A 13,362-nucleotide genomic window follows, 5' to 3' on the forward strand; every position below is an offset into this window, starting at 1 on the left:
TGTCGGTGTTGATCCCCTGCAAAGAGTCCTTGGACTCCATGGAAGTAATACTAATACTATAAAACTTTTGCTTATGAATATGCAGCATGATGTGTTTTTCATCATGTGGGGTCACTTTGATCCATTTGTCTCAAATTACACTAATTGTCACCAAGTATGGTACATAGAAAAAATAAATGTTTTAGTCAGTGTGTGTGTGATAACCCTTTCACTGCACATATGAATGAAACTTCTAGAATATGTGCTTTTACAGCCTGTCTCCAAACCATTTTTCATTGAGAGATCTGATCTTTGTTAACCTCATTGTTAACAAAGCTTGGTACTGTCTTATTTCTTATGAACAAAAGAACTTTTTTTCCCCAGACTTAATTTTTATAATATCCAGATTTCTAGATAGGATGGGATTTCTCTTTTTGAATAACTAACCTCTGCTTTTCCTTGGCATAGGTGTACTTCAAGTATTTTGCCCTCTCTCTCTTCCCCACCCTCTCAGCATCCAAGAATGTGAGTTTTCTCTTTTGCTTCAGGCATTGTATTACTATTGTTAATTTTCTACAATTCACAAATTTTAATACTGTGCCTGCATCTTAAGAACTCTAAAAATTCTAGACTGGATACAGAAGAAAATAATTGGATTAATTATTGACCTGCCTCTGACTTACTCCACGCTGTTTTCACAAAAGTTTAGTTTCTGCTGCATGGATTTTTTTCATGAAATTGTTATTGTTTATCAGAATTGATATTGTTTATCAGCATTAACTAACATGGGTGATTCTTCTAATCTCCTGTATATCTGTTAGGAAACATGCATTGGCTTCTAACCATCCCATTGCAGTTCACATCCAGACTCTCAGAAGAAATTTTAATATTTTTTCTTTGATCTCCTGCTATTTTCACCTGGAAAACTATTGCAAACAGTAAACACTTAAATACCACACGTACTTGAAATTATTCATCATCATCATCATCATCATCAAATTCCTGCCATGTACCCTCAAGGGGTGTACAGGATATGACAGTACTACATGAAAAATTTACATCATTACTAACTTCCTATCTACAATTTTCCTCCAAATCAGTCTGTTACTTGTCAAGACTCCAGCATTATCAGATCTTATATTTCTATCATCTAAGGCACTTTGTACCGTATAAATCCACCTATATCTTGGTCTTCCTCTGGGTCGTTTTCCTGCCACCCTGGCAGAGAACACTTGTTTTGCTAATCTTTCCTCTCCCATTCTATTTAAGTGACCATACCACCTGAGATTAGCTCTGCTAACACATTCTTGGATGCTGACAATGTCAAGTTCTTTCCTAATATCCTCATTTTTAATATGATATTGCCATTGATACCATCTGTTCACGCCTCTAATCTTTCTCAGGACTCTCATATCTGCGGTCTCTAGTCTTTGGTCAAATGTTTTACTTCTGACCCAGCTCTCAGATCCATAAGTTAAAACTGGTTTGAACACTGTCTTGTATACAGCTAATTTAGTGTTCCGACTAATTTCTCTCTTATTCCATATGAATTTATTCAATTGACTTCCCACCATACCAGCTTTGCTGATTCTGTTGTCTATTTCTATATTTAATTTGCCATCTTCAGTAAAAATCGTGCCTAAGTAGCTGAAATGTTTCACTTGTTCCACAGGTTCTCCATTCACAACACAGTTGACATTTTCAATGATTCTGCCTATTTTCATTGTCTTTGTCTTTTTATTGCTGACCTTCATACCATATCTATTACAACAGCTATTCAATTTAGTCAGAGAATCTTGCAGACTTGTAGCGGATTTATTTAGAAGTATAACATCATCCGCATAAAGCAAAGAGCTGACATTAACATCTCCAATTTTGATATCAGGTTTAATACCACTTTCCTTCATAATGTGATCCATATAGAAAATGAATAACAGAGGGGATAATGTACATCCTTGTCTCACACCAGATTTAACATTAAACAACCTTCCTGTACTTCTTTCAATTCTAACTGCCAACTTACAACTCAAATACAGACTACGTATTGCTTGATATAATGTTCCATTGACACCATATAACTGTGGCGTATTGAATAGCTTCTCTCTTGGCACCTTGTCATATGCCTTTTCCAAATCGACAAAACTTAAATACAGATCTTTGTTATATTCCCATGCTTTCTCGACTATTTGTCGTAAAGTGAAGATCTGATCCTGACAGCCTCTATTTGGCCTGAATCCAGCTTGTTCTTCACCAAGCTTTTCTTCCACAATTCTTCTCAACCGTTTCTCAAGTATACTTGCATAGATCTTGCCAGGAACACTCAGTAGGGAAATACCTCTGTAATTCTCACATTCAGTTTTATTTCCCTTTTTATATATGGGTACTATGAGAGCTCTACTCCAATCATCGGAAATTCGTTCCTCTCTCCAGGCTTTCTGAACTATGCAGTGCAGCCACTATAAGACTTTTATACCACCATACTTCAGCATTTCTGGTCGAACATCATCTACTCCTGCTGCCTTTCCACATTTCAAGCCTTTGATGGCTTTTTCTACTTCGAGTATGGATATGTATTCCTGACTGCATGCCTGGTCAGTGTTTTTTATCACTGTGCTGTCATCACTGCTTGTTTCATTTAGCACTTTTTCAAAGTAATTACACCATACTTCAAGGATATCTTTTTCTCCCGTTTTCATGTCACCTTTATCATCTCTGACTCCTTTTACAGCACTCTTTCCTCCATTCCTAAGCTTCTTCAACAACCTCTAGAATATTTTGCCACCTTCTTGATATTTATTTTCTATATTCTTGCCAAAGTCCTCCCATGACTTTTGTTTAGCTAGTTTTACACACTGTTTAGCTTTCTTACATTTGTCTCTGTATTCTACAAGAGTAAAAGCTGACTTATTTGCCAGGAACTTTTGATATGCTTTCTTCTTTTCCTTCACTGTCTCTTTAACTTCCTGTGTCCACCAGGGAGTTATGATTTTTTTATCCTTGCACACAACCTCACCACATGCCTCTCTGGCAGAATCAATCAATGTTTTCTTCAGAGTTTGCCACTGAATCTCCACGGTTTGATTCCTGTTCTCAAACTCTTTCATTTTCTTTTCAATAATCTTTCTGTATTTTAGTCTACAGTTCACATCTGAGAGCTGCTCAACTTTTATTCGCTATAAAACTTTCTTGCATGTTATTCTTTTCAATATGAAATTTAATTTTATCCTGCTCAAGACTAAATAGTGATCACTTCCAATTTCAAATCCTCTGTACACTCTGGTGTCCTGCACCAGGGAGAAAACATCACTATCAACAATAACATAGTTAATGAGACTTTTCTTATTCCTTGCCTTTTCTCTCCATGTGAATTTGTGCACATTTTTATGTTGGAACATGGTGTTAGTAATAACCAGTCCATGTCCTGAGCAGAAATCCAACAGATATTTGCCATTATTATTAGCTTTGCTCTTTTCTCCAAATTTTCCCAAAATATTTTTGTAGGTCTCACAATCATTTCCTACTCTGCTATTTAGATCCCCAACAAGGACCAACTTTTCCTTTTTCATTGTGTCAGTTGCTTTTTCTAAAGCCTCAAAAAATTCCTCCACTTCTACCTTAGTAGAACCTTCTGTGGGACCATAGGCACAAATAAGTCTCATTGTCCAGTTCCCCATTCTCATATTTACCCACATTACTCTACTTGAGACTGACTGCCATTCAAGAAGATTAGCCTCGTATTTTGTGTTGAATACTATGGCTACTCCTTCTTTTCCTTGATTGTCATTGCCTGAATAGAACATTTTGTATTTATTGCTCAGAAAGATCTCACCAGTTTTTGTCTTTTTTGTTTCAGTCACCCCTATTATGTCAATCTTGTACTTATCTAATTCCTCAGCTAGCTCCATTTGTTTGCCATTCAGGCTTCTTATGTTGATAGTATCGATCTTTAACTCTGGTGATGTTGAGTTTGGGTTTGTTTTCAGATTTGTTCCAAATCCCTGTTTCAGATTTGTTTTCAGACTTGAAATTATTATAGTACAATATAATCAGATAGCATATGGGTTGGGAACGTTGCCCAGTTATAAAAGACTTTTGTTGTTTTCATGAAGAAACTAGACTTTTCAATGTTTTCTAAGTCATCTACTGGACCTCAGTAGAATTGAATATGGGCATGATTAATATAAGAAGCATTAATAGAAAATAAATAGAGCTAACAAGAATTAGAGAAATACAATGTCATCATAATTGATGTTGCTGAGACTAAGAAGACTGAAACAAAACAGGTGTGATATTTTTTAATCATCAGATCATTTACGCAAAAGTTAGGGAACAAGGAAAGAAGTGAGTAACTGTAGTTTTTAAATTATTATGATTGTTGTCTTTTTTTTTTTTTTTATTTTCTAGGTGAATAGTCTATTTCATATTCAGAAAAGTGCAAAATATTTTCTTATTTTTCAGAATGGGCAAGAAATTCAGTCAGAATTTTTTTCTGAGCATTTTCAAGCTTCAGTTTATAATTGTAAAGTGAGTATTGTTATTTAAGTATCATATTAAACAAACAAACAAACCTTATGCATTATGAATCTCATCTTCATTAGAATGGGAAATTTTAAGAAATTAAGCAAAATATATCTAAAATCATACTAAGAAGTTAATTGAGAAGGACCTTTTAGGACCAGCATATTCTGAGATATTTATTGAGGTAGTTACAAAACTATATTATCAGCGTAGTCTACCAAGATCACTTTGTTTATTTAGTTGGCTGAGTGAAAAACACCTCCTACTCTCCAGCCAACAGGCTCTGGGTTCAAATTCCACTGTGGCAGACCAATTGTGAAAATACATATGATAGGACAAAAGGTCTCTTTAAAAGTAGTGGTTTGCATTTGATTGAGTATAAAGGTAAACATTTAAAGAGAATACTGTTTAGTGGAGTGAAGGTGAAATCTGGAAACAAGTTGATGCAGGGACAACAGAAGGTAAGAGAGAGCCTTACATGGAGACAGTTGCCGTAGAGAAGTTTTTAAATTATTGATTGAAAATTGAGTAGCATGTTGCAGAAAATGGTTGAAACTGGGGAGAGCAGTAATGAGTATTTGACTAATGTACTAATGGTAAGAAGCATCAGAGACAATACGAATGAGTTTGTAAATGGATTTAGTTATGGAAATGACTGTGTTTTGAATCAATTTATTTTGCCAGAAAATTATTGCTGGTAGCAAAATGTGATTGACTGAGGATTATGTCATAGCAGGAATAGAAATTGAGGGATATAGCCTGTTCAGAAAAATAGGAAGGACAAACAAGAAAGATGAACATTGCTAATGATAGCAAAAGAATTATGTCCACTTTAAATAAAGACTGTACGGGGATAATATATTTAGTAACCTGCTTGCTGTAGGTAGACCTGGAGAGGAGATGACAGTGAAATTGTAGAGCATTATTTTTCTTCCCACCTTTGATAGTGTTGTAAACCTATAGCACATTAGTTCTATTCTTGAGTTTCAGGGAAACATTCTTTTTCAAGCCACTTCATTCTTCCAATAAAGTAGGGTGATGGGAGAGAGTTAAACCTAGGATGAATATCATCTGTCACTTAAAAACATTCACAGATCATGCTAACAGTGCAGTCTGAATACATGGTCTGTAGATTAGAGGGGAATGTTTATTCACGGTTGTCAGCCCAGACTAAAAGTGTGCATAAAAGGGATAATCCATTGTATCCAGGAGAAATAAAGATATAATTTATGGGGTTTTTGAGGTATAATTATCTTAGGAAGCACTGAGGTAGCAAGGTAATTAAGAGTTCTAGATTTGAACAGCATGATAAAATTAATTGTGATGATTATTTTTGCCTCAGGATCAGCGTGAGCAATTACATGTCCCTTCTTGAGAGTGGAAATGTTTTGATCATATGGAGATGTTTCAAGTTTACAGAGATATACAGGGTGGCCATGAAATAACTTTACTCTTTGGAGGCATCTATAGCTAAAACCGATAAACAGAATAAGACCAAATTTTATATTGAGACTTTTGAAGACATGGGGAGATGATTTCCGTGAAAAAAAGATTTAGTACCAAAAGTCGCCGATAGGGGACATTTTGGCACTGGCAGAGCTGAAAACAAGCGGATAATTACATTAAAGGCAGATAAAATGGATAACATTTCAACGGTGTAAGCGACAACCGTGTCACTCATTCCAGCTGGATATGTGATGTGTTACAATGATAATAAGAATAGTAATAATTAAATTAAAACAACAACTTGCGAGAGAGAGAGATAGACAGAAATTAATGTAGTGATTGAACTCACAGGAAATAATGTTTTATTGATCAGAATCAGGGTGCCCTGGACCACATACACGATTTTTAATATGCTGACCTTTCTTGTGTACAACAAATTGCATCCTGTGTGCAACATGCTCTACAGCTGAGCGTAAGGAGTCGGATTGGATGTTCATAACAGCCCGTTTTATGTTCTCTTTCAAGACATGCAACTTGGGAACGCCACCAACATACACAACGGATTTCAAATACCCCCACAGCCAAAAGTCACATGGAGTGATAACCCTCTCATTAGTGAAAGGCGCTGTACTGAATGTTCAGTGTGTGGCCGTGCTCCATCCTGCATAAAAATTATTTTCCAGCATTCATCGATAAATCTCTCCAGTAATGGAGCAGGTTACAGGACCTGTAGGAATAATACACTCAAAAAAGTATTATGAAATCGGCTGTGAAGCCACACCACACAGTTACTTTTGGAGAATGCAGTGGTACTTGCTGGATCGCTTGGGGATGTTCAGATGCCCAAATTCTGCAGTTGTGAGTGTTGACCGACCCATTCAGATAAAAATGAGCCTCATCATCCCACAATATTCTCCAAGGCCAGTCATTGTTGACCTCCATTTGGGCAAGAAACATTAGCGTGAAGGTCATCTGCTTATCATAATCTGCGGTAGTTAGTGCTTGCACACGACTGAACTTATACGGATAGAAGTGAAGCATTTTCCATAAGATTTTCCAGACTGTACCATAAGCCATATCAAGTTTGCGAGCTATGGCATGAGAGCTTGGACCAGTACTGGTCCCTGTGTCATCGAACACTGCAGTAGCAATGTCTGTTAGTGTCTCTTCTTGCACTGCTTTCCCTCCTCTGCCAGATCTAACTCCTAGTGATCAAGTTTCTTCAACTTCTTAATCATAGCTCTCAGTGCTACAGCTGACATGGGACCTGCACACAGGTTTTGAAGCCTTCTAAATTCCCGAAGGGCCCCTACGGCATTGCACTGTTTAAGGTAAAACAACTTAACAAGTAAAGCATGGTGAGGCAAGGTAGGATGCATATTGAGCACAATTCGTCAAGCATTCGAATAACTGCCTGAACCTTCCCAATCCCTTTTTAAGTGGAATTGGTGGTGCTGCTGTCATGTACCCACAGTAAAATTTGCATAATCCTTTTTACCTGCATTTACTGCAAATATTTGACTGCTTTTGGCTCTGCCAGCGCCAAAATTTCCCCTATCAGCGACTTTTGGTATTAAATCTTTTTTTCATGGAATTCATCTCCCCATGCCTTCGAAAGTCTCAATATAAAATATGGTCTCATTCTGTATATTAGTTTTAGCTACAGATACCTCCAAAGAGGAAAAGTTAATTTATGGCCACCCTTGTGCATGAAATTACGAGATGTGAACTGGAGACTTCAAACTGATGTATTTCCCTTATTGAAATACTTTAGTTGGAAATGCTTATAAGAAAGAAATTAACAGTGCTTGGGAACTAATTAAGCAATATTTGCAATCAGAAATTAGGTACTGTATACTTCATTTTTACACTGTGAGACACCATCCTACCTTGCATATAGGACTATATGATCTTTCAAGGGTGTGCTCAGACATATTGTGCAGGCCTAGACCTCTCACATATGCTGGTAACAGCAGTAAAATGGTTCCACAAGTCATTTATTAAATAATTCACATGAAAAAGCTAGTAAATAATTCTTCTGCAAGGTTATGCCTGAAGTGAGTCTGAGTATAGTGATATGCATGAGAAGATGCAATTTATAGTATAGTAGATAGGAGGAAGAGGGTGGGGGTGATATGATAGAGACACACAAGTTGGTAAGGGGGTTGTCATACAGTTAACATTGAAGATGATTTTCATAAAATTGTGAGAGAACAAGAGGTCATCTCTGGAAGCTGTATAAGGAGAGTGTGAACCAGGTTTTTTGCATGGAGAGTTGTGAATAATTGGAATGCATTGCCTGAGAGTGTGGTGTCTGCAGAGAATTTGAATATGTTTAAGGAACAGTATGATGAGCTGTGTATATGATTTTATGACTCTTTGGGGTCTTATGATAATAATAATAATCTTAACAATTTTCAGTACTCATCTGAAGTGGAAACAAGCCTTTTTTTCATTCCAGACCAAAAAAAAAGGGGGTAGGGTAGAGGAGAAATGAAAGGAGCCATGAGACCATCATCCCATTGTTCTCGCCACTCTTCTCTCAAAAATAATGGAGAAGTAATCAACAGCCAACTTTTATACCTCCTGAAATTTCACCAATTAATCACTGACTACCAAAGTTGTCTGTCACTTGGTTGTCACTACTTCATCCATGGACTCAACTTCTTACAGTAGACACATATCACCAGTTTTTTCTTTTTCTTACTTGCCCATACACTGCATCTTATCTGCCACTCTCAATCCACAGAAGATCACTTTTAGCCAGCACTTGTCTACCTTTGACATAAGCCATGAATGGGTTTAGAGAAACTCATTTGGATGTTCTTGACATTTCCAGTGCCATTTGTTCTGATCTAGCATAGAAGCTAGTTATTTAACAAATAATCTTACTGTGAAAGATCAGATTTCTCTTCTATGGCTGACCTCTGGTTTTTTCTTTCACAATCTTCCTCACACCACTTTATCCATGGACTACAACTTCTTACTGTAGACACATATCACTGGCATGCTAGTTTTTGCAACTTGCCATTTGCATAATAGGCTGGAAGTGAATGGATGAATAGGGAAATTAAACACAAGTCACAGGGATAGAAATGACTATGGAAAAAAAAAAGCATGAAAAAAAGGAAAGTAGCAATTAATCTGCATGACATATATAAATTGTAATCTAATAAAGAAAAAAATTTATATGAGAATAGCTAGTGAAGTACATGAAAGATTTCTCATTTGGATGCCTAATATACCATCCTTGAAGTACGAGGGTGGTCTGAAACGTTCTCGGCCTCGACCATAGATGGCAACACTATTGGCACGATTTTCTTTTCTAAGTTGGTACATCTGTTATAAGCATCCATGTAAAATTGCAAGTCATTCTATCAAGTAGTTTGTTTTATATAGCTGTCTGAAACAAAAGTGTTGTCTGTATCCATTGAAATGGATAAAATTGAGTATCATACGGTTATAAAATTCTTTGTAAAAGAAAGTTTAACACCAAAAGAAATTCATTCGAAGTTCATAAAAGTTTATGGGCACTCTTCTTCTTCATTTTCGACACTTAAGAAATGGGCTGCTGAGTTTAAACATAGCTGTACCAGCCTTGAAGATGATCCATGTGAAGGACGTCCAAAAAGTGTAACAATACCAGAAATCATTGATCAAGTGCACAATATGGTATTGGATGACCGGTGAGTCAGAGTATGTAAAATTGCTCAGAATATAGGCATTTCAAAAGAAGGTATAGGATATTGTTAGATCCTGAATGGAGGAATCTTGCAAAGAAATCATTCATTCAGAATCTAACATACTAAACTTACTAACAAAGAGAAATACCTGCACATCAGCTGAAATCAAAAGTGAAACTTCTTCACTTTATGTATAAATTTGCAATTTTTATCTTATGTTCCATGTACTTTAACTTTTGATCACTACTAGAATTAAATTAGAGAATGTCTTAAAGGAAGAATTTTGTTAATATTAATTTTAAGCCTCACTTAAGCTGTATAGATTAACTGTGAGTCACCACAGTTAATATACAATATACAAGTACTTGTATATTTTCTAAGTAATAATTCTTAGAAAATATACAAGTACACGTGTCCAGCATAACGCCGACAGCAGTAGCTTACACGGAATGTACATTGATGTGTATTCCATGAATCCAAGAGCATAACAGCGTCGGGAAAGCAAGGGATGAACCCAAGGGATGAAAAGATGTGGATCATGTGCAAAAGGGACTCTGAAAAAGGGGGTGCTCTAATGAAGAATATAAGGGGACGAGCACCGTATTGGAGGGCTCTCTCTTGTCTCCTAGCAGAATCAGGCCGTTGCTGAAATGTATCATGAAACACAGAGATTCGAGTCCATTTTCATCAGAAATCATGAAGATAGCGTAACCCCTACGTTGGCGTAAGGACAGCCAATAGACAAGAAGTAACCATACGTACACGTGGTGCTGAAAGACGAGGGAAAAAGTTCGGTAAAGTAAAATTACTCTAATTTTTGTATAATATTCCTGAGAAGAGAGAAGATTATATGTGTGTGTAAATTAAGAACATTTTCTAAAGAACTTTGTAGACAGTCTCTAATTAGAAAGTTAAGTTAATGATTAGTATTTGTATGTTTATATATAAAAATGTATACTTTTTTGTGCACATTTCCATGCTTTGTTGTACTTCCTCTAGTGTTGGTTGTGGGGAGTGGCAAGTGGATAAAGTTGCTATAATTATTATTATTATATCACATCTCCAGGGAGTCTAAAGGCTCATCGAGGGAGGCATCAACTCTTCGTCTCACTACTCCACCAACCTTCATCATCTAACACCAAAGCCGTCTACTGCCAACTAGCACCACTAGTGCTTTCACAGACAATCATAAACATCCATGCCCATGGCAGGATTCGAACTCGCAGCCTTTTGGCTGGAGAGCGGATATGCTTACCACTCGGCCAACCAGGCCAGCATGTTATGTGATGTTGTATCTTTACACCTTTTTCCATAGTCGTATATATGTTCTTTACAAGACTATTGAAAAAAAGGTGTGAATTTAAATTAATTTAAACCCCAGAGAAGTACAGTAGTTACCTAAATCTGTTTGTCACTCAAAAGTGATATTTTGTAACATAACACCTCCATTTTCTCCTTCAAATCTTTTAACATTAAAAAGTTTAACATCCCACAACCCTTTCTTTCTTAACCAACTTCATTCCAAATATGTTACTGCTTTTTTTTTTTTTTTAAGTGTGTGTGTGTGTGTGTGTGTAGCATACATATACTAAATCTCCTATCACCATTAACTTTCTTTTTGTGATTCTGATGTATTGGAGAAAGTACAAAGGGGAGTGTTAAAAATGATATCAGGATTATGGAATATGAATACTGATTATGAAGACATTGAGAATTTGTAGACTGCAGACACTAGCAAACAGGAGAAAGAGGGGGTGATATGATTCAAACTTTCAATTTATGGAGGGTGGGGAAAGAACGAAAGGCCATCCTTGGAAGCTGAGAATGAAGGCCACTAAGAAGGGGGTGAGGGCTAGATTTTTCTCTGAGAGGGTGGTGCGTGATTAGAATGGATTGCCATTGGATGTTGTGAGTGCAATCAGTGTGAATGAATTCAAGAATAAGTATGATAGCTGGTGTGTAGTATGTGGTGTCCCTCGATGAGTCTCTGACTCCCTGGAGGTCTCTCTTAATAATAATAATTATTTTTATATTCCCATCATTCCCATATTCAAATAATTTTGCAAGTACTTTTTATTGATTTAAAGTTTGATATTTTGACCGAACTCGTTAATTATTTACCTATAATGCTCTGTTCGAGTTACTTTTTCAGAAAAAGATGAAATGTTTTATTTTCAAGGAACCCTCAGTTTATATATTCTTATATTTCTTGCAAACAGTGAATTGAATTTTATTAACCTGGAACAGCAAACTGAAGAAAATATTGACTGATTCACCTAGGAAGGCATGTGCAAAGTTTTCTGCAAGGATAGATAAATCAGAAGTCTGTGATGTATGTAAAAAGTTAGAGACGGTTCTGGAAAAGAAGGCAGCATATTCAAATTTCTAGCTAGTAAGTCGACATGTGCGCTAATATAATACAGAGAAAAATGTAAGTAAAGAAATGTGTGAAATTAGTTAAATTAAAGTCATGGGAACATCAGTAAGAATATAGAAAGTCAATATCACAAAAGTGATAAAAATGTTCTTAGAGCTGTGGAAAATGTTTCAAAATGGGGGAAGAGTGCTGTAAGAAAAGAATCAAAGATAATAAAGATATTCTGAATGTTTGGAGTGATTACTTAGAAAGACTGTTAAATGAAACAAGAGCTGACAGAACAGTGGTAGAAAATATTCAAGAAGAATGCAATCAGGTACATAGCACCACGTGAAGTCGAAAACCTGTCAAAAGCCTGAAATGTGTGAAAAGCAGCTGAATAGATGATATTTGACCAGGTATGCAGATATAAGAGTTTTACAGTAGCTATGCTGCCTGGTCAGAAGGTTAAATTCCAGATGATTGGAATAGAGTTCTTATAGATCCCATCTAAAAACAGAAAAAGCTGAATTTGAAAATTACAAGAGGAATTGTTCTGTAAGTGTTTCTATGAGTATATATGTCTTAACCATACTTGAGAAAAAAGCTAAGAAAAATTGTGGAACAAAAAACTCGAAAGTTTTTTTCACTTGGTTATACTATAAGTTAAAGATGCAAAGAAATTATATTCTTGGTTTCATCCTTTATCCAAGTGTAAACAAACAAAGTTTGCATGTGAAGTAACTTCACGACTGGGCTACTTGTATGTAGAGGCTAATGACTTCACATCAGTTGCCTTAGTATCCCATAATCCAAGGCTCATATCCCTACAGACATGTAAGGGTATGTGCCTTGCATTATGAGATAATAAGGCAATTGATGTGAAGTCATTCACCCCTGTATACAATTAGCCCAGTCGTGAAGTTACTTCACATGCAGACTTTGTTTGTTTACATTGAATGAAGGATGAAATATGATTTCTTGGCATCTTTAATGTAACACAGAAGAGAAACTTGAAGAACAAGCTGGACTGAAGCCAAATTGAGTGAGAATGGGATTTTCATTTTATAACAGATGGCCAAGAAATCATGGGAGTATAACAAGGATATGTACTTATTTTTTGTTTACCGGAAAAAAAAAAAGCATACAACAAGATACTAAGAGAAAAGCTCAGTTATATGAGCAAATGGAACATTTTACAGAGCAATATCAGTTGTTACTGAAACCATCTTACTGAAGAAATTACAGTAATATGGTTTAATCTAAAAATTAGGTGTATGGCAGGGATGCACATGATATTCACTGTTGTTCATCATCTATATGGATCACATATTGAAAGAAATGTGGTATTAACCCTGATATCAGAATCTGAAATATCAA

The 13,362-nt window shown here is 36.0% G+C and overlaps 1 protein-coding gene across 2 annotated transcripts in view; it reads left to right on the top strand.

Annotated features, from left to right (window-relative positions):
• The window catches only part of LOC150096630 (meckelin), a 575,505-nt gene that overhangs the window by 121,850 nt on the left and 440,293 nt on the right, over nucleotides 1-13,362 (top strand). For both annotated transcript variants that reach the window (XM_090408005.1, XM_090408006.1), the window contains one exon: nucleotides 4,438-4,503. In XM_090408005.1, coding sequence (XP_090264131.1) covers nucleotides 4,438-4,503 — 66 coding nt within the window. The remainder of the gene's footprint in view (nucleotides 1-4,437; nucleotides 4,504-13,362) is intronic.

The sequence above is a fragment of the Typopeltis vanoorti genome, chromosome 18 (genome assembly GCF_054136105.1).
Source record: "Typopeltis vanoorti isolate ZY-2024b chromosome 18, IOZ_Tvanoo_1.0, whole genome shotgun sequence".
In the NCBI taxonomy this organism is placed as follows: Eukaryota; Metazoa; Arthropoda; class Arachnida; order Uropygi; family Thelyphonidae; genus Typopeltis; species Typopeltis vanoorti.